The sequence below is a fragment of the Accipiter gentilis genome, chromosome 23 (genome assembly GCF_929443795.1).
Source record: "Accipiter gentilis chromosome 23, bAccGen1.1, whole genome shotgun sequence".
In the NCBI taxonomy this organism is placed as follows: domain Eukaryota; kingdom Metazoa; phylum Chordata; class Aves; order Accipitriformes; family Accipitridae; genus Astur; species Astur gentilis.
Window position 1 is genome coordinate 14,775,060 of NC_064902.1, and position 26,700 is coordinate 14,801,759.

A 26,700-nucleotide genomic window follows, 5' to 3' on the forward strand; every position below is an offset into this window, starting at 1 on the left:
AAAAACCGTGCATACATTACTATTCAGCTTCTAAGTCTGAAATTTTGGAAGGAAAGGAATACTTGTTTTGAAGACACCAAGCAATGGAATGGGAAAATGCAGTATTTAATTATAACTGATATTTCAATTGCTGAGGTTGAAAAATAAGCTCATTTGTAAGAATTCAATACAGAAAGCTAGCATGTGAAAATGTAAACTATGTTTTACTGATGGAATACAGAACATATTATATGCTTATTCACAACCAATCATACTGATAATAGTGATCAGCTTGTGTATACAATAAGTTAAACTATCAGGGCCATGTAAAACATCTAGCTAATCACTGAAAGCAGCATACTCCCTCCTTTAAGTAAAAGCAACAATAAGCAGATAACCATTTAAAAGAATGGTTACCTGAGATATACTAAAAAATACAAACCTACTCTTTAAGGTTGGTCAAGCATTAAGGTGATTAAAATATTTTGTCATTATAACTGATCAGAGCATTTAGATCTCTGATTAATGTTTTATTATTAAAATTAAAATACATAACTGAAGTTCTATTCTGATTGAATTTGGTGTATATTAATGCATACTCTAGTCCTGAAACATTTGTGCTAGCCTGACACCAAGATGAACTAACTGAAATTATACTGAAGAAAATTTCATTTCAGTGGGTCTTGAATTAACAGCAACTTCAGGGGTATGATCTGATGCATATTCATTTGAAAAAAATCCAACCACAAAGCAGAAAACTCCTGAAATCTAAAATTATCACAGCTGCCTTCACCTAAACTATCTTAAGTCATAACTTAAGGAGTTTTTCTAAAATATTCTCTCTCATAACTAGCCTTAAATCCACAGCTGCTTAGTACACTGTTATCTAGGTCTCTTGGTGTTTACTTATACTTTAAAATATTTGAAATCTAACTATTCTCATCTCCAAATTATTTTCTAAAGCAATATTTGAGACTTGAGTCTTTACAAGGTTAGATGGTAACTATCAGGTTTTGTATCCTGACAGCTGTTACCATATGTTGTGGCTGGGTGCGGGAGAGGGGAACAGGGAGATGATGGCTACCGTTTTATTTTCATGTTTGACATATACTTTGTTTCATATATGCTAGAATCTGAAGCACATGAAAGTAGCCGTCAGCTACAGTCTACCTGCAGCTCCAACTAATGCAATAAAAGGACACTACAGGAGAAGGTACACACGAACAGGAACACTATAATGAAGAAGTATCAGGGGGACAGAGAACTTTAGAGGCTGAACACATAGCAGAAGTGAGAGATAAACACATAACAAACAGCATTAATCTTGGAAAACGGGAATGAACTCCTAATGTTAAAGGGTAGAAGAGCAGTAGTCTTAAGTGGTTCTGACACCATCCAGTAGAGGTGACACACACATATCTTGAATTAGCAGGAACTGAATTCTAAACCAAATAGTAATTTCGACAGGTCTATAAACTTACATAAAATGTTTCTGATAAAAGAGCATGCTCAACCACAGTTCAAGGAATATTCCCAAGGTACCTACTATTTTGCGCTTGATTGTAAACAGAGGAATTTTTGCATGCAGAGGGGTTATAGACAACTCCTTTTGGACCGTTGATAAATACAATCTTCTCTTAATATTTCCTAAATCAGTTATCCTATAAAAGAAAAGGCAGGAGAGAATGGAACAGATCTTTGTCAATTCAATAATCTAGTATCTTTGGGCAATCACCAAAAAACTATTCATATGCAGAACCTTTATGTCAGTGATAGCAAATATGGAATTTAAGAATTACTTCTTTCACAAGATGAGTAATGAGATTTCTTTCTCAAATTCAAACTTGGTGGCTATATTCCTGCATATATAAAATCACTTTACATGCTAATTTTATTTCAACAGTCTACACTCTTCACTAGATTTCCATAGCCCTTCAGACTGTGAAAGAATTCAATTTGTATGAACCGAGAACCCAGTAGCCTTTAATAATCACACTTGTTTCTGCCCCTTAAGCTTGTGTTATCTTGGGACACACTGTCACCTGCTAACTAGAAAAACATTATTTGCTTTCTTTTCCTAAAAATACCTCTGTCATTTTATATAGACTCTTTGTCAGCTTAAAGATAGACACAAGACATTGTCTGTTTTACTTCCTGAGCACACATCTTCAAATGTGAATTACAATACAGAAGTTTATTGCTCGCTATTCAGGTCATCTCAGAATACCACCAAGGACACTGAATTTGAACATTTCTAATAGATTCAGACCACAGCCATGATCACAAAGATTAGGCTTCCTTTAAACTGATAAAGAGCCTCATTTTTACATTCTGTTTCCTTCAAGTCTTATGAGGAGCTGTACTGGTTTTGGTTGGGATAGAGTTAAACTCCTTCAGAGTAGCTTGTATAGTGCTATGTTTCAGATTTGTGATGAAAGCAGCATTGATAACATAGGGGTGTTTCAGTTACTGCTGAGCAGTGCTTACCCAGAGCCGAGGCCTTTTCTGCTTCTCCCCCCACCCCACCAGTGAGGAGGCTTGGGGGGGCACAAGGAGTTGGGAGGGGACACAGCCGGGACAGCTGACCCCAACTGACCCAAGGGATATTCCAGACCTTATGACGTCATGCTCAGCATATAAAGCTAGGGGAAGAAGGAGGAAGGGGGGGACGTTGGGAGCGATGGCGTTTGTCTTCCCAAGTAACCATTACATGTGATGGAACCCTGCTTTCCTGGAAATGGCTGAACACCTTGCCTGCTGAGGGGAAGTAGCAGATGCCTTATTTAGCTTTTACTTTTCCTATTAAACTGTCTTTACCTCAACCCACAAGATTTTGCACTTTTACCCTTGTGATTCTCCCCCTCATCCCACTGTGGGGGGAAGTGAGAGAACAGCTGTGCATGACTTAGCTGCCTATTGAAGTTAAACCACAACAGCAGCAGAACCTTGATATTCCCCAGCAGTCCTACCTTGTTATACTGGAGAACAGACATTACTTCAAAGGCTGCAAACTGGGGAAATAACGATTAATTTACCTATTATTTTTGAACAAGCCTATTTCTAACAGATGGGTATTTCTCTGTAATTCACAGCCCCTCTGAGAAGATGACAAATAATTACAGTAAACAACTTTCTGTCACTACTTAGTGTTGTTAAAAATACTCATAATAATTATATTTAAATGCTGAGTTTTACTTTAAAATTGTGAGACAGCCCTGTAGATTTTTTTATTATTATTACTGAAAACATGTTTTCATTAGTAAGGACTATCTGTAGCTTAACTAATGAAACGTTGTGACCCAAAATTTGCAGATAAACAGCCTGAAACGGTCTTCGTTTTCCTTAGGTCATCTTAGGAGGGCATTAACTCTGGAGCAAGCTACATTAGCTATTTTTGGCAATTCGAGAGTTCCACCAAGGACAATACAAAATATACTGCAACATCAAAACATTCTACTAGTACAGGCAATAAAAACACAGGAGTGCTTTCTTGTTTCCCCAGAGTCATTAAGACCATCATGCAAAGCAAACAGAAAGTCCATCAGCTTTCCAGAACTTCTTGATTCTTTCCTCTCCCTTACAAACAATCTGATCTTTAATCTATTCATCCTCATAACATGGGTGGACAAATCAAAACAAAGTGAAAGAGTCTACTAGATGTTTCATTTTGAAAGACTAGCAGCTCCTCCCATAAATCATATGCACTTCAAAGGCAGAAATTTCACTACTGTGCCAGAGGAAGAACATTATGTCCTTACCACTGCCATCATTTGACAGAGCAGATTTCAGTATCAGCTGCACATATATTTATGGATGGATTAATAATACCATCAAGTCCTTGAAAAGTGAAGACCTCAAAGTGTCTTACAATGCTAGCACTCTGGGCTTGATCTTACTTTTGAAGAAATTTAAGCAAGATGTGAAATAATTCACCTAAGATCACAAGCAAGTTGGCTGCATAGCTAAGCCTGTGCCCCAGATCAAGGCTTAGTTCCATCCATCACTTTGCTTCTCATATACTCTTTGATGAAAAACCTGTGGATGTAGTTTTCAGAAACTCTCCACTCTGTTCTAAATCTTGATGTTCAGAAGTGCTAAGAAATTGAGGCACCAAAGAACTTCAAAGAATTGTAGTAGTGGTGGTTTGAAACTTGCTAGATCTCGTGGTTTTGTGTAGAGCTGAGCAACTGTGCTGAGGAACCAGGTAGTTACAGTAACCTGAGTGCTGAAACACAAATAAAAATACTATCCCTGTTGAAACTTAACTGTGTAATTCTCAATGGTGAATGTTGATTTAAATGATGCTACAACAATGCAGTAGGACCCTAGACTTTAGTCATGCATATCTCCAAACAACTGGCAATAAAAACTTAAGTTCACTTTATAATATTAGTTCAATATGTTTAAATTTTATTATTTATTTTTATATGAATAGTTTTATCTTTCTCCCTCCTAAAAAATATTAGGTACCTTAGCAATAAAAAGGCCATTAGTAAATGTACAGCTCAGTTACATTCCAAAGTGCAATACTAAACACATTAATTTAGATAAAGATACACACATTTATATCAGACTGTCATATAAGTCTAAAATAAAATGTTTTTTGTGATGGTATGTATGCTGTAAAGAAGCAGCAAACCTTAAGATACATAGTTATAATCACACCTAAAGAAGTTTAAAATTTATTTCAGTAAATGAATTTAAAACAAAAATATTTATATTCTGCAGGCAAGAGTAGGTTAAACATTTGAAGAACAGGCAAAATTGGAGAAAGAAGATGGTCTTAAAATTCTCTGAAGTAATTTATTTTCTGGGAGAAGAAAGATAATTATTTGAGTTGGTGTAACTTTCAGACTTTCCAGTTACATTACTTCTTGGTAAATAAAAATAAAAACAAGGTTCTGATGAAACTCTTTTCTGAAATAATTCAGACAACGAGAGTTAGAACATTAGAACTCACTTGTAAAACGACTCAAGAGTACTCACAGTGAAACTCAACCTTTTTTTTCCGTTATCAAAATCCATGACCTATGTTAAACCTACAAAGGCAAGAAACATCTGCAGCACACATCTTGATTTTCAAAGATCCATTAAAAAAAAATCTATATAGGAGTTAATGTGTTTTTATTATGTCTGCACTTGAGTATTTATATCTAAGGGTCAGACATGTGATAGAAAAGTAATGAGTCCATGTTGAGAAAAATGAGGTAGTCAACAGGAAAAATCAACCTCATTTATAATAATATTCCTGTGATCAGCAGGTGCATAACTCTCCCAGCTATGGTCATTAACTGCATTCATTTCACACTTAACATCTACATTTGAAAACCATTTGAAAGTAAAATTACCTTCCAATTCAATTTTCAATTTTATTTTATATCTTCAACTTTGATTGACTATTCTCCTCACAATGGTAACTATAGTGAGATTGCAAGTAAATGGCAGCAACTACCCAAGAGTACAGATAAACTCATCTTCTCAGATTACCTATTCACTTTGCTCCTGTATGTATAATAATTTATAACCATTTGTTAATGTTCAATTCAAGGCTTAAAATGAACTTAGAAAAAATGATGCTGGACTGTTAAAGGGATGCTTCATTTATCAGGCTCACTTGTTCTTAAAATGAAAGTGTTTTTCTCCTTGTAAATGACTTAAACTGGAAGTTTACCAAACATGAAAGCAGGTATTTCACTGATGTTGCCAAGCAAAGAGCAACTCCACACAATTTATTATTAATGGAAATATCTTTGTACCCTAGTCAAAATCCAGATAGAATCCTCTGCTAAAGCTTAACTATTAGTATGTTAGTATATTAGTACTTAGCAACTGTAGTGCCATTTTCTCCACAAAAATTTCAGTGTCATGCTTATAGATTCTTAAGTTTCCTTATTCAGGAGCAGTCTTGTACTTCACATATGTTTTACTTTACATGCTAATTGTAAATTGGTCTTGTAGGAGATACTACGTTATTGAACTGGCTGTCTGATCATCTGAAATCCAGAGCACAGTATTCAGCGCTCATAAAAGAAGACTTAGTTATGTTGAAAATCAATCAAATCTCTACAAAATACGCGATCAGAAAGATTGATATGTCACCTAGACCTAGAAAACAGGTTGTGAAGAACCAGCTTTATTTTTATATACTGGATTTTCTGTTGATAATGTTTTTCTGGACAGAATTAAGGCAAAAACCCACACCAAAGTCCCCTTAAACAGCATCCATAGAAAGGCAGTAATACAGGTGGCAGGTGCAAAAAGAGAATCATCAAATCTAGTTGCTAGAAAAGAAAAACTTTCCAAATATGAGTAATTATGAAGAACTGGAGATTCCTGAGCTCTCCCTACAAGATATCAACATATTTGCAATCAATTCTCAAACTGAAAGAATGACCTGGTATTTTCACTGATCAAGGATAATTTGTTGTAAAAGTTTTATGACTCTTAGAACTTCACTTGTTTCAAAAAAATAATTCTGGAAGTGGTAATTAATATTCATAACATATTCTAGAAACTTCTATCAATATTTTAACATCCTGTTTTGAAATGAGCTCATCTTTCTTTTACTTTCAAGTATTTAGTAAATTCTATTTTAAGGCAGGGTGGTTTGCTCCTCTGAAGCATGGCTAACTCTGCCAAATGGTTTAGAAAACCCTAATTCTAGGAAACAGTTTTTAATTTGTTCAGTACAAAGCACTCTAATGAGTATTAATATGTGGAAAGTTTAGTGCCTACTTTTCAAGAATCTAAACAAATTACCCTTATAATGCAGTTATTTATGCCTGGAACTAATTCTGTTGGCTCTTTTCTTTAGTTTATTGGCTGCTATTCTTTGCACTTTGTTTTTCTTTCCATGAACTTATCTATTCTAGAAAGACAATCTGTCCTTTCATGTTTACAAAGACAAAGAAAAGGTTATGTTTGCACCTGCTGTATGTAACAGTTCTCTTAAGTACAGCCATATTTCTCACATTTAAACCATTTATTCCAATTGCTAAGAAGTCTGCCCTTTAAAAAGACAAAACTAATTATTTTTTTTCTAACACTGGATCATGCATTTACTTTATTTGGCATATGAAAATCCTGACTCACAAACCCTACCAACCAAACATAAATAGGATTCAGTTTACTCCATGTTACCTAAACTGATCCAACCAAAATATATATAATTACTACTTTTCTTCTCTCTAAAGTCCTGGAAGACAGTAATTTATTCTGTAATATCACCAGGACATCATCTATCACCATGATAAGATTTACTCTATTAATTTAATAGCATATCATATGATAGTTTAAAATAGACTCACTACCTAGCAAGTTAAAACTTAAACAAAGCATCTCTCCCATCAGTTCCAACAGATCCAGGTTATATTTAAACAAAGATAAAGTGATACTGGTTAAAATAATTACTTTCAGGGCATTTTGAATCTTATGCAGACATACTGCAACACAAAGATAATGATCTTGATCTTGGACTGAAGTGACTAGTGGAAAAAGGGGGAACTGTACAGACTAGACACAATGTTTCATCAGCCTACTAAGCTAAAGGTATTGTGCTACACTAAATTAAGTTTGCCTGTAACTGCACTTGCAAAAAAGCAATTACACTAGCTGTTCATTGGCAGAGACTACAACTTCAATACAAATCCTGTAACATCAGCCTCGGAGGATACAACAGCCTGATGAAGTAAATACTCCTTTTTGTGACAACTGTTGACTTCACTGTACAAATTGTATCTAATTTGAGCTTGGCAGACTGACGAGTGTACTCTGGTCTGAGGGGGAAGCAATATGCTATTTCTGAAACAAGTCTGAGAAATGTATTTTTGTTCATCATTCTGTTTCTCTGGTCTTTACATAAACGGTAATGCTGGAAACCTGTCCATTAGCAGGCCCAAAGTGATCTGCCAAAAGGAGATTGATGCATGGAAAGAGAAGAGGCCCCCTTCCTCCACTCTCCTCTCCTTGCCAAAATGATCTCCACTTCCCCTACTGTTCTTAATCACCTATTCAGCAGTCCTCCTCTGCTTTCATGCTTGTTCTGTCTTCTCACATTGACTCCTCCTGCCTTGGCTCCTGGTCTGCAGATAAAAACTGTTGCTGAATACTACCTGGAAGATTCTATCATATCACCAGAAGGATGCACACCAGAAAAGACTGGTTTAAGGCATTAATTAGGACAATCGGATCTCATCCAGATTTAGGATGTTTTAAAAGAACTCACAAGCTTCAAGACACACCACGGACAAATATTAATTCTAAATTTATTTTGAAAATCTTCTTTTTTTTTTTTTTTTTTTTAATAGCCGAGTCAAGAACCTGCATTCAGGACCACTGTAAATTACCTGGCTCAGAATCTGACTCAAACCATCTTCTCTAGTTTGAAATTAAATATGTTACTTGGATTATCATAATCTGTGACTAAGTATTCCTTCTTCTCAGACCTCAATTTACTTGTCACTAAATATTCAGCAGAATGTAATAGTTTTACCTAAAATTAGAATTCTAGTTTATCTTTACAGTGAAAAAAAAGTTGGTAACTGTTTTCTAAACACATTCTTCAATTTCCTGTCGGATGTAACAAAATTATCCTCATCAAGGTCTATGCCATTAGACTCCCACCACACTTTTCCTTTAAGAAACAGATTGATATAGTGTTCCAATAAGTTAAACTACTTTATCTCCCGTTTTTGCTCTGATCCCTTTTTGAAAGTATTAAGAGAATGAAAACGTCTTGGGCCGAGAACAGCAATTGAAATGGTTTTGCCTACCAATTTAAAATGAAACAAAATATCTAAGTGTTAGTGGCAAGATTTAAGAAAGGATCATCAACTGTATTGAGCTCATGGTGAAAGCCTGCCAATAAAGAATCATAGAATCATTTAGGTTGGAAACGACCTTCAAGATCATCGAGTCCAACCATCATCCATGCCCACTAAACTATGTTTTGAAGTACCTTGTCTACGCACTTTTTGAATACCTCCAGGGATGGTGACTCAACCACTTCCCTAGGCAGCCTATTCCAATGTCTGACAACCCTCCCAGTAAAGAAGTTTTTCCCAATATCCAATCTAAACCTGCCCTGGCGCAACTCCAGGCTGTTTCCTTTCACCCTATTGCTTGTTACTTGGGAGAAGAGACCAACCCCCACCTGAAAGGAGGTTGTAGAGAGCAATAAGGTCTCCCCTCAGCCTCCTCTTCTCCAGACTAAACAGCTCCAGCTCCCTCAGCCGCTCCTCATATGACTTAAGCTCCAGGCCTGACTAAAAAGAATACCAGGAATCATCTATCCTAATTTTGACCAACTATATGGGAATTTTTTCTCCTTAAAAGGATCATACCCAGTTAAAGTAAAAATAAAGGTATGGAAGACAGGTCCCATCTTTCCAATATAAAGTTTTTGCAGAATCTGCCTCTCTATATTTGTATTGTGGAGCATTTACTGCTATGTGCATTCAGCTGCCTGTTTAAATAACTTGCTTTACTCCTCATCTGTAAGTGCCATGCCCTACTCTTCGGTAGCCAGGAACACAGGACAGCTTATAGGTATCCAGTCAGATCATGACATTTTCTTCAATGTCTGCACATCCTATCATGTGTATGCAAGTATCTCCAGAAAAGCAAGCTGAAATATAAGTTGCCGCACCTCCTATCAAGAATAAATCTCAAAAGAGGTGAAACTTTGAGGCATTATCCCTGAATTTATATTTTTTTTAATAAGCTGAATTCTTAATGTTGTCTCTAAAATGGTAATTGCATATGCAAGAAAATATCTGTATGGAGACAGCCGCTGCCTAAGGCTGGAAACCCTTGAGTCATTGTGCACCTTGCTAACTGTTCTTACATACGATCACTATTGCTGTATGTCAGATCACAACCATGCCAGCAGTATTCTTTAGACAAAAAAGCCTTACTCCTTGTCTTTTTGAACTGCAAAACAGAAGGGTTGGCTCCACCACTACTTCACTTCCTTTCCTTAAAGTGTCTTTCCTTTCAAGATCAATACCGCTAGACTAAGATCACTATGCAAATACAACTGTCTACAATTAAGCTGAGCAAATTAAAAAGTGAGATTTATTTAGACATGAACAGTCACATTAAGGCAAACAGTAACTATCCAGGCTTCTAATCAACCAAAAAGATACTCTGAAGAGTTGACTCAAGTAGATTTACATACCACATCGACAGTCTCCTTAAGCCCTCAAAGTAATTACAACTACAGGATATTCTGATCAACCTACCTTCCTATTTTTTTACTGTATCTTACTGAAGCATTAACTTGGCAGAAAGCTCATGGTTTGCTTTGCCAGTGGAGTTTGAAAAGACAGCCCTCAATAACATTCAGAGAAGTGTGATCTCTTCTCTACCTACATTATTGACAAATCAAAACTTCTTCAAACAGTTCACAACCTTCATAGGCTATTCAGAATCTAAAAGTTTATGTATTGGGCAGAATTTGGTATCATGCTAGTAGTCTCTGTTTTAACTCTAGTAAGATGTCTTTTTTTTTTTTAACTTAAACTTTCTCACAAGATACTATAGAAGAGATTATCATCAAAATAATGAAGATGACAACATTCAACTTTTTAGCAACCTGGATCACCAGGTGTGAGCAATTTCCTCAGTGTTTCAGGATGCTCATTCAGCCCTACCATCGTAATTTCTTTCTTTCTCACCTTGGTAAATTTGTCCACTGACAAATTTTGAACCTATAGTTTTTAACAGAAGGGTTTTTTCTTACAAAAATATGGGAAATTTATTCTGACTTCTCTCCTTCAATAACTGAAGAAACAAGAAGTTACCCTCTTAAGAATATCTGTGTTTACAGCCACAAAATACCGGGGTGGGAAGGGGGGCAGGTATCCAACAAAAGAGCCTTCTGCAGAAGACACATTAAACACATTCTATAGCCATTGAAGGAAAAGAGTTTCAATGTCTGAGAAAGTTCTGAGCACATACTCAGTTCCTCAGATAAAAGAAAATTTGGTACACATCTGTATCTGTTCAACCAACACTAAAAATCATTAATTCCTTGACTGATACCTTTCAGAAACACAACTGATTCACACTGTGCACAGAGAAGGTACACATTCAAATACGGAAATAAACACTGCTGGAAAAAAAGATCCACTACTCCCCCTCAAATGGTACTCATACCTATGGACTTAAGAAGGGCAGAGAAAAACAGTCATGAAAATCCAGATAGTCTAAAGATGTGCTGGAGAAGGATGCACAATTAAACTGTTAAGGGGCACTCAGAGAACAAACATTTTTGGGTAGTAGTTAGAGATCTTGATAACCATGGAGGAATAAATAACAAGCAGTATATACTTCTGAAGAAGTTCTTGGGTCAAGGGGAAAAAAAAAAAAGATTCCTTCAACAAGCAGAAAGTAAATATGGGTGTGTGCAAGCTCTAGAATAGAAGATCAACAGTGGAAAAAGTCTTTCTCCGTGCCTGATGTTTTATACTGATCAACTGAACAAGCAATGAAATTATTCATATGACAACTTTGAACAGTTTTACAGCTGCAGAACCAATGGAAGTCATCAAATGTGAGAAATTAGAAGTATTTGCAGAATAAGGGTAACAGATTTATCCTGACCAGGGGGAAAGAAAGTACCTATCTTCTTTCAGACCAAGTACCTATCTTCTTTCAGACCAAGTGGCTAATCTAACTAGGATCTAAGCAAGTGGCTAATCTAACTAATTTTAAACTAGGATGGTGTATTTTGTTATCAGTGCTATAATAATGGCATGAATCCTTTTTTACATGTGGAAGAAGGACACCCTGTTCATGCGATATCTTTTTTTGGATATCTGTTTCCTAAATTACCACCCATGCTGCATTGGTACTCTAGTGAAAGTGATGACTGGCAGAGTTATTAAAAAAATGTTTACTTTCAAATATATGAGTTAATCTCCTTTGTAAGCTATGGAATTTAACATACCCTAATACTTTTAAGAATGTTTCTGTATTTCACTCCTGCTTCACAAAACTTCCAAGGAGCAAGTCTCATGCTACTAAACATCAGAATTTCAAATAATCTCTAAATCTGTTCAATGAAGTTTACCTTCAGTCACTATCTAAAATCTTCAAACACTGTCAGAAGTACATGATAAAATTAGCATCTGTCCTGCTTCTAATTTTAAAAGGTTGGCCTAAGTTTCACAAGACTAACCAAGACTCAAATTTTTATTGTTCTGTATCTGGAAACATGCTGGGTCCTTAGATTAACATGAATAATTTATCATATCTCTGTCAGCAAACCTAAAATGATGACTTATTATGATAGCATGTATTCACATAAATTCAAGCTATTATATTGTCTATGAATAAACTAGCTATGCATATAAAATCTAGTATGTTCTGGTTATCAAAAATTTGAAAGTAATAAACTTATATTTAGAGAAAACTGTTTGAAAAAAAGAAAATATGGTACAACAATCTACATTATACTGTGCTGTTCACAAGTGTTGCAATAAAATTTCTTATCAACAAGTACAACTACTTTAGGAATGTGGACATTTTAAGCCCTTTCCCCCTGCAGATTCCTCTATATATAACTAGCTAAACTTTGACAGAAAACTTCTTAAACCTTATCAAGTATGTTCCAGAGTTTGAAACTCCAGAGTTCCCATTTATTCAATAAATCAAGAGCATCTCTATGTTATAAACCCACTAAGCTTCTATGTACAATCAAAAACATCACTCCTCACAGAGTGAAAATAAACTACAACTGTGGTTTCAGGCTATGCTAATTCTGAGATGTCATTCCAAAGAGAGTTAGGAAAATGCCAAATTTTCAAAAGCTAACCCCCACCAACTGTGTTTGATTATTCCCAAGCTTTCTGAAATTCTTCTTCCTAGCAAAAAATGTGAACAAAACCCAAGCATCTGCCTCAATTCTGATGAATTTCAACACATTAAAAAACCCAAACCGAACTAAATTTAAAATAAAGTCATAACTTTAAATTACAGACTAAGTCCTATACATGTGGAGGAATAATCCCATGTACCAGTACAGTCTGAGGATTGACTGGCTGGAAAGCAGCTTTGTACAAAATGACCCGAGGGTTCTGGTGGACAACAAGTTGATCATGAGCCAGCAAAGCACCTTTGCAGCAAAGAAGCCCGAGAGCATCCTGGGCTGCATTAGGAGAAGCACTGCCAGCAGGTCCAGGGAAGTGATCCTTCCTCTCTGCTCAGCCCTAGTGAGACCACAGCCAGAGCGTTGGGTCCAGTGCTTGGCTCTGTGATATGAGAGACATGGGCATCCTGGTGCAAGTCCAGCACAGGATAGTGAAGATGATTAAGAGACTACAGCATCTGACCTAGGAGGAGAGGTTGAGGGAGCTGGGATTGTTTAGCCTTGAGAAGGTTCAAGGGCAGGTCTCACTAATGTGTATAAATACCTGATGGGAGGGAATAAAGAATACTGAGCCAGACTCTCCTCAGCAGTATCTAAAGAATGGGTAAAAGGCAATGTGCACAAATTGAAATACCAGAGATTTTGTTTAAACATATGAAAAAAGATTTTTACTGTAAGGGTGATTGAACACTGGAACAGGTTGCTCAGAGAGACTGTACAGTACCCATCCTTGCAGAGATTCAAAACCTAACTGGACAGAGTCCTGGGCAAGCTGCTCTAGCTGAGTCTGCTTTGCACAGGCAGGTTGGACTAGACCATCTCTGGAGGTCCTTCCCAACCTCAGTTGTGATCTGATTCTGTGAATGGTTGCAATACTTTGTTATATTTTTCCTATCAGCACATGCTGGTGAGAAAACTGAGGGGAAAAAAAAAATCTTAGCATCTTTATGAAACTACAAATAGTGGAAGAAAACAACTGTGGGAATAATTCCACTGACTAATGAAATCACACCAGATATAAAGCCAAATAACTGGAATTTGATTAAAACAAAAATACCCAGCATTTATTCCAATAGTCCCGAAGAGAAATAAGTATCAAAAACCTTCATGTAAGTTTTTTTGTTTCTTGCCAAAGTGGGATAAATTTTGTACATCTACTTACCACCTGGATAGTTTTTATTCTTTGGTACCACTGGCAAATTTCACTTCTACCTTCTTCCAAGTTGCTACCCAGAATGAAGCAGTACTATAATGGGAACTGATCTCTACTCAGAATATTAGCAGCATCTGGACAAGATCTTTCCTTCATTTAACACAGATCTGTACCCAAACTGTTTCTACCAAAGCTCAAATTTTAACAAGGACGGAGTAATATTAAATTTGGGGTTTAAAAAGTTTTTTCATGGATCTTAAGTAATATTTTATTTCTACCCAGTGGTAAGCTGGAAAATTATAAATAAGACTTAATTGATGATAGATTTGCAAAGAATGCAAACAGATAACATATTTATGACAGAAAAGAAGATCTAAGAGTTTTGGATGGTGTTTGTAATCACTAACTCCACTTCTCAAATAACAGGATCAGAAATAGATAACATCCTGCAAAGTGACAATAGAACAGAGAAAGCATTTGGATTATCTACTGAACTATCTGTGTAGATGAGGTAATCTAATTGATCTCCCAATTTATAATTGGATATACTAAATTTAAAATGTTCTCTGACCATGTTTCAAATGAAACGGCTATCAAGTACAAGAAAAGATGTACAAATACTGAAATAACATGACTCAAGTGAACTATCTGCCACAAGACCTGACAAATAACTTACTGAAAAAAGCAGAGGACTTACAGCTCACACTATAGGACATAATGTTTAATAGATCATTTTATATTTTAAAATTAAAACCTTACTACATATATGTTTTTTGAGGGCAGGTAACAGCCTTTCACCCTCACTTTCCTGCGATAATGATTTTTAACTGAAACATAAATAAGGTTATAAAGCAGTCCATCTCTGACAAAATAACTGACTACAGTACATATTTGTCCTGGTTTCAGCAGGGATAGAGTTAACTGTCTTCCTAGTAGCTGGTACAGTGCTATGTTTTGAGTTCAGCATGTGAAGAATGTTGATAACACTGATGTTTTCAGTTGGTGCTCAGTAGTGTTTACACTAAAGTCAAGGATTTTTCAGCTTCTCATGCTCAGCCAGGGCACAAGAAGTTGGCACAGGACACAACCAGGGCACCTGACCCAAACTGGCCAACGGTGTATTCCATACCATGGGACGTCCCATCTAGTTTAGGAACTGGGAAGTGGGGGGCAGGGATTCGCCACTTGGGGACTAGCTGGGTGTCGGTCGGCGGGTGGTGAGCAATTGCGCTGCGCATCATTTGTACATTCCAATCCTTTTATTACTACTGTTGTCATTTTATTAGTGTTATCATCATTATTAGTTTCTTCTTTTCTGTTCTATTAAACTGTTCTTATCTCAACCCAGGAGTTTTACTTTTTTCCCTGATTTTCTCCTCCATCCAGTGGGATGGAGGGGAGTGAGTGAGCGGCTGCGTTGTGCTTAGTTGCTGGCTGGGGTTAAACCATGACAATATTGTAAGATTAACCTCTTTACCAGAAAAATAATTCCTTATTAATATAAATATTTCTAAAATGTGTGTGCTCCCCTCAGAGTATAACAAGCACTGATGCCTTCTGGAGTTGGTGAAGGCTAGTGGCAAGCAAAGCTAATCTGACTATGAACAGTGGGATACTAACTGAGCAAATCTGTCGATAAGCACTCTGCCAGCTGAGTCTTAAAAGAAGGTTAAAACATCATGAAGAATAAAGAGACATAGTTAATCCTAGGAAGTGGCAACAAAGCACAGTCCCATGGCACATTAATATCATGCACCAAGTTCTGGGCTACATAAGCAGGACTCTCTGACTGAGAAGCAGCTATCATTGACAGTTTGCATTTTTGCTGTGCAGGTTTTCGTGTCTCAGAGGTAAGGGGAATCTCACATGAGATCTCAAACCTCCCCACCTTTACAAAGTATGCCACACATGATTTACAGCTGTTTACCATCTAAAGATTTAAACAAGTAGTTTGAAGTACTGTGAAATTGTCATCATTGAGATAGTTGGCATGACTTAAGAGCTGCAGCAATGGATCAGTAAGTTCTGTTTCTGCCACTAGCCTTGCTGGATCACTTTACATATTAGCTTGGACACATTTTGTTGTTACTATCTTCTGTCCTGTCTGGATGCTCAAACACAAAACTTTCATCAAAAATGCTATCTCCCTAAACTGGCCTCTGTTCAGTGACAGGATAATACATCAAATATTAAATCTGTACTATCAGCACACATTAACCTGCATATCCATGAAAATGTACTTGATCAACCACCAGATTTTAAAATTTACTACAACTCCTATTTTTACCACTTCATATATTTAGAAGTATCATACAACAGTGAGTTAGTTAACTCTTTAAAATACATTTTCAAAATAAATTGATAAATTACTCCCATAACTTATACGAGAGAACTAGGGGAAAAAAAGGCTGAGCAACCTACAGGAACTCATACAAGACCACATAATATTTCCATACTTAAGCAGAAGTATAGCTTCTGATCCTTGTTCATACCCCAGACTACTCTACTGGGGTTTTTTTGGAGGCTATGGTACAACTTGAAGGTGTATTTTCTCACATCAACAGCTCTACTCATTTGCTGTAAAACACAATGTACTAATTTCATGTGATACCTAACATTGAAAAAACCCCATATCAGAAATAAAGTATGACAATGACTGGCATTGGTATTTTAAGAATAAATGAATGTTCGTGTGTCTGTCAAAATGCCAAGCAGAAGTGTTAGCACCTGCACATGTCCACATATTGGGAATTAAACCAAGAATGCCAACAAAAGCCAGATGCTGTTTTCTTTACACACAAATATTTTTTTCAAACATTGAGTTACTTTTCCTTTTTCAGAAAGGTAGCAAAATCTGTAATACTGAAGATTTAACAGCTGGCTACTACATTTACAACAGATGGCTACATTCAGCATTACTAACAGCTTTGCTATTATTTGCTTCAAAAAGGCTGCATAAATTACATGCTTTCTACCTTAGCTGTGATTTTATTATGCTTCACCAAATTTTTCATCCACAATCTATTTTACCCATTTTTTAGGCAGATCGATACATTGATTGTTAATGTGGTGATACTCATCTAATCATGGCACCTAACAAAGTATCTAAAATTCTACTTAAATTTCTTCCAAAGAAAAGGCAAAGGAAAAACTAGTTTGAACAGTTGTTTGCACGGTCAGTATTTATGACAGCAATCTCACATGACTGGTTGATAGCAGCAAGTTAGAAGGTTTAGCTCAGCTGATGCCAGCAGTGAGGGATGGCCTTGAAGAAATTCCTGTTTGCTGATCAGATCAATCACTGAGCAGAATGTAAAAGAGGATGAGGCTCAAACTAAATTCATATTTCCATCTCTTTGCAGAATGGGAGAGGAAGAACTGTACCATAAAGCATCATGTACAGCTATTACCAAACTTGCCAAAGTGGTTTTTTTACACAAAGTAAATTTGATGGCTTGGCATGCTATCAATTTTCACTTGAAGCTACTCAAAGATTCAGTAGTAAGTAGTCAGATTATGTAAGAAACCATCTTTGAACATTAAACTGCAGGAAGCAACAGCACAATCAATATTCTGTCCACAAACAAGCAAGAGATTCCTTTCAATATGTCTGAAATGAAAACAACTGAATAGCAGTCACGTGAAGCAAGAAGGACTTGTCTTCATTATTTACTGGATTATCATCAGTGTGCTAGGATAAAATACACTGTGTATTTTGCAAGTCTTGAAGGAGTTTATAGGTATATCAATAAGCTACAGTTGATTTCTAATACAAAACTTAGTACTAAATTTATTTTTAAAGAAGTTTTATTAACTTCTGCATACAGTTGCACTAAGTGGGGAACAAATGAGTTTGTACTTTTTAGGCATGTATACCTTTAAGTAGCTCCAATTACTCTGAAAGCATCAATGAACTTATGTAATTATCAGGATAAGCATGATTTGATTATAAACATAAGTAATGAAGTAATGAAACTGTTACACTGAATTAAACATCTATACTTTTGTAAAAAGTATATGGAAATGTATCAAGCGAGATTAATTCATCCACATAGACACTGAAATCACTGAACATAAAAGAAGGTGAGAGAATTAGGATTTGTATCAGGCTCTCTGATAACACTAATTTAGAATCAGAAAATTGATGAGAAGAGAAAAAGAAGTCATAACTATTTAAATACAGTAATTTTGTATAGTAAATATATGTTTACATAAACTATAACAAATACAAAATACATGTATTAAATTTCTAGAAGTACATAAGAATACTACAGAAGTAAACATATATATTGTTGTAAGAGGGACATAGTAATGGTGAGAATGGGAAGTACCGAGAAAAGATGAAGAAAATGTAAAGTCTAGATATGAGCTGGAAAGAGAAACGGCAAAGAAAGGTGGGAGAGGTGGTAAAAAATTAGAGCTCTCTGTTACCAAAAAAAGCAAGTGATGAAAAAATGAGTAGAAGAAAAGTAGAGAAGAGGTTCTTTTTAAGAGGCATAGATGGGTGGCAAGCACCCAAAAGAACCAAACTCAATATGACGCTATAGAAAACCTGAATTCCTGTACCTGTCATTAAGTTCCTACCATCTGTCTAACAAATGCCTATGAGAAGCAAATCTATGTACTTGGGTTTCTGCTTACTGCATGGCATATCATGTTTGTTTCGTCCCTTTTGTTACACACTTTTAGAAGCAATGCAGCAATTAAAACCATAGAAGCAGAAAGTGTAACGAGAACTACACTCAGAAACAGAAAAGTCAGTGTGATTTGACACACAAAGAAGCTCTTTCTGTTGCAAGGGCGGGGGGGGGAAGTAGCTTTAAAGTCACGTATGCTTATGTTAGATATACCTAACACCTAAGCAAAAAAACTATTAAAACTGTGGTAAGTAATAAAAAAAACCACTCTGAAAGGAAAATATAACAGAAAATATGTAAAGGCTGTAGTAGGATGAGAAATTGAAGCGAAAGGCTTGAAAACCTGCAGTTTTCTGGTCTATTCAACAACTGCCAGCTTTCCTGCCAACAGCTTCTCACTTTAAATTAGTAAAATGTTAGTATTTTCTGCACCAAGATCTTGATTCATAGAGTCAAAGCTGTCTTTAAAACAAGTATTTTGAGCCCAGTGTTCTCTCTCAAATTTTCATGCTCCATAGAGAAGCAAAAATATTCTCTGGTGAAGATCTGTGCTAAATAAGTTAATTTATCTTTTGAAGATTTTTCACAATGTTCAGATTCTAAAATCATGTTAGAAATTAAGCATGCCACAGAGGACTCTATAATGTTACCAACATGATGTGGCTTACAAATGATACTAAAATACCTGCATGCATTGTTATAAATCCACTGAGGAATTTTAATAAATATGACTCAATTCACACTAGCATATTCTTTGTTAAAATAACAAAAAAATTCCAGGATGACTCTACTTATGTGAAGGGACAGAAGATAACAGAATTAGCCAGCAACATAAAATAAATAGCACACCATCCTAATTTCATGAAGTAGATTATTCACATTATAGTGAACGCTGTTTCTCTACTACAGTACAGCTTGAATGACATTTTCCCAGCATCTTGTTTTGTCCTCTTTGACTTAAACCTACAAGAGTTGTTTTTCCCCTTACTTCACACACAGGAGATTTCTGACAATCAAGAAAAGCTGACACCTGTAGGTACCGATGAATGCAAAGTTACAGAAAGACAAACAAAAATAAATTTCTGCATTGACTTTACTCAGTTTAATTGCATATCATTCAACCCACCTTTTCTTGCAGGGTTTCTAATGGCATAATATTTCTTTTGTTAATCCAAACCTTAGGTGTACTACTGGCTACAAAGCTGAGTGGGTTGTGCTAGTCATAAACAGCTGATGCCACTAGGGTGGAAATGTTGTCCAAAGACTGACAATTGCCCAAGTTTAGAACTCTGTTAAATCATTCCACATCAAACTAATGAAAGTCTGTTTCAGTGGTACCTCTCTTTCCTCACAGTATCGACATAATTATACCAATTCAGCACTCCATTTGTTGTTCTGGCTTTTTACCATTTGCTTGGTTGGTTTTTTTCTCCCCCAGTTATTAGAATATGTAACTTTTTGTCCTGAACAGAAAAGGCCTGGAATAGTTATTTATAAATCTCTTATGGATTTTCAGGAGACTCTCAGGAGCCAGTATTTTCACATGTTTGATAAATTAATGTAATTTCTTCAGATTTTTCACCATCGTCATTCATGATTTTTTAGAATTTGTTCTGTGTTCAAAGGAATGTCAGTATTTAAAACATCCAAGGAAGAATGATCTCATTAGCTTAATTAACTTCTTATAGACTTGATAAGTCACTGCACTTTAATGCAAAATCTGCCACCACAATTAATGGCTGCAATCAGGAATTCACTTTACATTAAGTATTCAAGGAAATTTTATGCATCTTACAGTAACTCAGTGGAGAAGTCTTGTCCCAATGGCACAAAAATCTGAAGTGTCAGAAATTGCTGGATCAGTCCCACTAGAAACAGGAAAAAAATTAAATACACCTGCTGTGTGTGTGCAGATGCACATTTCACCATCAAGCATTTCCATTTTGTACGATACAGCTATGCTCCTGCAACACTATTTCCCAAGGTTCACACAACATATGAACACAAGAAAAACTTGAAGAAAACCAATTCAAACTGCAATAAAAGTGTTGTTTTAAAAGTCCCATCTGTGGCTTTGGTGGAATTCTCATGAAAATAAAAGGAACCTTTTTTTTTTCCTTACAATTCTACTTGTGTTCCAAGAGCATGTAGACACCAAATATCCCATAGGCATTATAAAATAAAATAATACTTTCCCATCAAGATTATCTTATAGTCATATGAAACTTGCGTGCACATTTGTGACAATGTACACCTGATTAAACAACTTCAAAAAATCCTTGGGTAAAAACACAATCCAGATCATGACAACAACGCTCAGTGGAGGCTTCTGATTTTTAGAACAATAGCAATGGAGCTTAACTGAGGGAACAAACACAAGAAATCTTTCAGGATTCATATAGCTCCCTATCAAGGGAAAACAGTACAAAGCTGTCTGAATTGAATTGTATGCTGTTTTCTTAGTTATTCCATCAGGGAGGGTATGGGCTGCTATTCATTGACTTTACAAGACTCAGCAAAAACATTAGCTCCTCTTCTAAAGAATGCCAGTTCAGAACTTCCTTCTTTTGTGGGTCAAATGACACTTTAAAATTTCAAATTATATTTGTATATATAATGTATTTTATTTTGGAAGAGTATTCAAAGATTGCAGAGTATTGCAAAGATTACCACTCAAAAGATTGTATACTTGACATAAACGAAATATTTGAAGTACATACACCTTAAGAGAGGAAGAGACAGAGGGAGACAGAATGGTAACAGAAATTTAACTGTAGTATTGCAGCACTAGCTAAGGTAAATTTGAAACCAAACTATTCTTAGCAGGGATAATCTACAACACTAATTCTCAATCCTCATTTCAGGCTGTAATAGTTTATCATAACATTGGCAATAAACAAAGTTGGATTTCTCAGAAAGATACATTAGACTGGCATTTATTATACTGAAGATAATAGTAAATTTCTTTTATAAAACTCAGATTAATCTTCAAGGCCTTAGTGCATGACCAGACTATACAATTTCTTATTAATTTTTTGTGTTTGTTTGGAAAAACTAATTTATAATTCTATACCCTGCATGAGAAGTATACTAGAAGATTCCCGTTTCATTTGACTAAAATCACCTTCTCAAGTTTTCTTCAAAAGGCAGTTAATTCTCAACCAGCTCATTTCATTACTACAAGCCTTATAAAGTACAATACCCTGCAGTGGAGTTTATGGCATAAATTATGATGATTGCTGTATGCTCTGAGAAACATAAGAGTGCTCTGATTCTGGTTGATTCTGGTGTAAGTAATAGACAAACTGGGGAAACACTCCATACTACCCATCAAAGACTGATTACATAAGTGCTGCTGAAATTTGGGTGTAACTTCCTTGTACTGCTAGTGGTTATTTGATACATGTAAGTAAAAATACTTTAAAAAGTAAAACAAGAAAGGGGACAGGAACCTATTTCACATTCTGTAATGCCAATAGAATTATTGACTTTAGTAAGTGCTGAACGGAGTCAGAAGTTATTTGCCAGAGATCAGCCTGTAGCAGGATCAGGTAGAGAAGTGAACCTAGGACAACATGTATCAAAAAGGATCTTCCCTACAGCACTTACTTTAATATGGCATTTCTATAACTTTTACTTAATTCTAACTGACCTGCTAAATAGTTAATGAAAAACCACTTCGCTAATGCTGAATTACGCTCAAAGTAAGGGAGAATAATATAAGTTTTACATTCCAATATGAGACTGATTTAATAATCAGAACACCACCACAGACATTTAATTTTTTTATACTTACAGGTTTGTCTAGTTTCCTTTGGTAGCTGCATTTTGTTGATTTGACTGCTTCCTTCAAGTACAAAAACAAAGCCTTTTACTTCTTTATCATATTCCTACAAAAAGGAACAATAAACAAACACAAGCACCCTGATAGAATTCTTGTCCTCACAACCAACCATGCTACTAACATGCAAAGCTACTTTTTTTTTTAAATCACAAATGGCAGACATCACTGCAAGTATAGCAGTAGTTTAAATATGATGGTAATGATAACCCATAGAAACATGTCCTTTACTTGCATGTTTTATGAACAAACAATGCTGACAAACAGGACTCTCAATCCAATGGGCCCAACTCAATCCATTAGTTATCAGAATAGCAAAATAACTTTCTAAATATTTAAACTATGAAATTACAACGCAACCAACCTAGTCTGCAAGCAGGCATAAAGAACTAAAGTAGTCATTAAGTGTGTCATAATGACAGAACTGCAAGTGATAACTCCACTGTCAGGTCAAAGCCCTTACCATCTTCTAATTTTAAGTTTCATTCAAATTTTTCTGGTTTATACTCTAGGTTTTATAAGTTTCTTTAAAAACTTACTTTCCATATAGCTGATGGATTGCCAAAAATCTTCCATTTTGCTCCTGGGTTCTTGCCTTGAGCACTGAATATTTCAACAAATGGGCCACCCTGTGATAAAATGGTGTAAGGATACATCATCCAACCAAATGTTCAGCACTGAATCATCAATGGTCAAGATGAGTCCATAAGAACAAGCCCTCCACACAGTCAGTATTAGGGATCAGTCAGACACCAGATTATTAATAAACAGCTTCTAGACTACTATAATGTAGCAATCCATATAGTCAATATTTGGCTTTACTAGAGGATCAGACCATAAAATTGAAGGAATACCATGGAATATTTCAAATTATTTTATTTATAATGTCATTCTCTAAAAAAAGCAAAATTATTGTAAAAATTCTAAAAACATGCAGGAGATCAGTAATTTATATTTGGGTATGATTAATTTCTACAACTCACCAAATGAAGTGAGTTTTAAAACAGAATGCTAAAAAAATAAACACTGTTGCAGATTAGACGTTTTGTTTGATCTCCTATAGAAATGAAATTTATACACGTCTTGGTTTTGGCTGCGATAGAGTTAATTTTCTTTCTAGCAGCTGGTATAGTGTTATGTTTTGAATTTAGTATGAGAAGAATGTTGATAGCAACAACTGAAAACATCAGTGTGTTAAGTAATGTTCAGACTAAGTCAAGGATTTTTCAGCTTCTCATGCCCAGCCAGCAAGAAGTCTAGAGGGGCTCAAGAAGCTGGAAGGGGACACAGCCAGGGCAGCTGACCCAAACTGGCCAAAGGGATATTCCATACCATGTGATGTCATGCCTAGTATATAAACTGGGGGGAGTTGGCCAGGAGGCACGGATCATTGCTCGGGAACTAACTGGGCATCAGTCAGTGAGTGGTGAGCAACTGCATTGTGCATCACTTGGTTTGTATATTCCAATTATTTTATTGTTGTTGTCATTTTAATATTGTTATCATTATTATTTTCTTCCTTTCTGTCCTATTAAACTGTTCTTATCTCAATCCATGAGTTCTACTTTTTTTCCCCAGTTTTCTCCCACATCCCACTGGGTGGGGGGGGCGGGAATTGAGTGAGTGGCTGCATGGTGCTTAGTTGCTGGCTGGGGTCAAACCACGACAACACAATCTGTCTCCATATGTATGTCAAAGACATTTCCTGGTAACTTTCCTACTAGTTACCAAATTCCAGCCTGATTTGACCAGACAGTCTGGGGAAACTCAGAAAAATTTACTCTTTTGGGCCAATTTAAGTGGTCTTGTAGTAGTAGATCTAATCCTACCAGTATCACCATAAAAAAGGTAAGGGCTGTACTTATGCTGCAGCCTTCATGGGGAATCAGAGAATTAATACCAGAAAAAGATTATGAATGCCCCTGTCAGGTGAAAACTCCTTACGCAGAGCACATGCCCTATTAGACATCAAAGAATCTAACGATGAGGTCTTGGGGAAGTAGGCTTTATCACTTCTCTTTAGGGAATTATTTGCTTCAGTATTTTTTCCATGTGATGTCACATTTTTTATGACATCTGATGTACTCATCCTATAGTTTGATAAGCATTTTTTCAGCAGCATGGTTGACCTAATCAATCATTACAACTCTGCCGCTCCCTTCTCATTCCTAGTTGCCTGCACTCCCCAATTCTCTTTATGCTCAGCTGCCCAAACAATTGCACACAAGTCAGAATAAGCAAGAGGGGTGAGCAGTCTTGCCAGCAAAATAAATGCTCTTCAAATTCTGCTTTCAGAGAACATAAATTCTACACTGTATGTGAATTGGGTATTTTCCTCTGCTCACCCATACCTGGCAGCTTCCAGTCACATGGCTAAACCTCAGTGACTAAACTTAGTAAGTTCTAAGGAGATTCAAAATGGCATTCCATAAACTCCACTCAAAAATTATTTTTTAAATTAATAACAGATAAAAAAATATGGCATACTATCAATGTGAAAGTTATCGGATATATTTAAGGACTACAGGATCAAACTCTTGGAAAGTTAAAGGAGATTTTTAACTGCCAAGTTGTATATGCTTGTAGCAAATCTTAACAAACAAGTGGCTTTTTCTCCCATATTTACAAATACATTTTATTAATACTGCAGCCCTTGAGTAGGCCCTGATTTGAGGTTAAACTAACTGAACAGGTTAAACTAACATAAACCAGACATGACATAAGAAAGTGCTGAACAAACACTGATGCGAGAAGATGAGCAAAGTTACTTAGTGCCATGGAAGATGGCTGGATCTCATGGGTGACCAGTGGGAGTTAAGCAAGAAACTGTCAAACTCCACAATCTATTGGAGAAGAGTATGGGGCATCTTTTGGGGAGCACAATCTTGCAAAGCTAACAGCACCTAGGCAACAGTATCAGAAATACCATATAAATCTGAAATAGCCTAGGTAACAGCATCAGAAATAGCAATTTCAGGTACAGATGTAGCACAACTGGGACCAGTGGGGAAAAAGTAATTAGGGTGCGTTGCTCTCTTTGGAAGGAACTGGTGCAGAGAAAGGGAGGCAAAGCATGGTGTAGAGGAAGGCCAGGCAACAGTAAAAGAGATAACAAGGTTTGCAAATGATGTGACTAGTGTTGACACAACCTTGCGCTCGACTGAGAGAATAAACCAACCTCGCTTTTCTGATTATACCTTAAGAGTTGGGCCTGCTTTGGTGACTGGGTGGGAGCCAATGGCGTGCCTTCCCTGGCCCACAAGGGTAAAGACAAACAAAAAGCCATTGGTAACACCATGCTGGTGCCCATTCTAGACCTGAGAGCATTAGCAGCTACCCACTATTTCATAACATCTCTGTAAAAAAAATGAATAATGAAACATTCTAAAACATTTCTGTAACTGGACTTTTTGCCCCCGCCCCCCCCCCCCCCCCCGAATAAGCTATTTTAATTGAGTTCTCTCAGAGGTAAAATGAAAGAGGGTAAAAAATAGAACTATTTCTGTTTTACCTGATACTGATTTTTGAACATTTTCCAGTTTTCACAGGCAAAAAATAGTTTCAGCTTCTCAATCAGTAAAGACACTTACAGACTACGCTGAAAAAAAAAACCAAAAAAATTTATATAGGATTTGACAAGAAAAAATCCTGTAATGAAACCCCACCACATTTTAAAAGATATGAATACTATTATGAAATACTTTTCATGAGTACAGAACGTATATCAACTGCATCAGGATGCTATCACAAAGGAATTAAGATTAAAAATATTAATATTGACACCATCTTGGAAAGTGTTCTCTTCATGCATCAAGTACTCAGGGCTACCTTTCCTTATATTCCAAGTAAAACTAGTAATTTTATGTCAGCCCTTATTTTTATCAATGAAGGCTTTCTCATGCTTTAAAAATGCTTTTTTAAAAAAAAAATCATCTTTAATACACATTTTTTTATCACTCTTTGTTATTGAGTGCCCACTGGAAAACATTAGAGTCCATTAAAGAGGAGCTTAACATTTAATGTAGAAAAATAGAAACATATGGAACAGCTGCAACAGAAACCACTCCATCTAGAGATATTTGGCAGAGACTTCTGAGACAAATTATCTTCTTTCACATTCAGCATTCTTCTTTGAGGATGATTAGTATAAGACTCAAACCAAGCACTTCAGTTATTTGAGGGATGCTAAAGTCAATGTGAATTAAGAGATGCATGCAGT

The 26,700-nt window shown here is 36.0% G+C and overlaps 1 protein-coding gene across 2 annotated transcripts in view; it reads right to left on the bottom strand.

Moving 5' to 3' along the window:
• CFAP20DC (CFAP20 domain containing) overlaps nt 1-26,013 on the bottom strand; it is an 84,810-nt gene extending 58,797 nt beyond the window's left edge. For both annotated transcript variants that reach the window (XM_049826698.1, XM_049826697.1), the window contains exons 1-5: nt 25,993-26,013; nt 23,021-23,110; nt 22,437-22,530; nt 20,436-20,508; nt 1,526-1,640 (exon numbers count right to left, since the gene is read on the bottom strand). In XM_049826698.1, coding sequence (XP_049682655.1) covers nt 1,526-1,640; nt 20,436-20,508; nt 22,437-22,530; nt 23,021-23,110; nt 25,993-26,013 — 393 coding nt within the window. The remainder of the gene's footprint in view (nt 1-1,525; nt 1,641-20,435; nt 20,509-22,436; nt 22,531-23,020; nt 23,111-25,992) is intronic.
• Nucleotides 26,014-26,700: the final 687 nt, after the last annotated feature.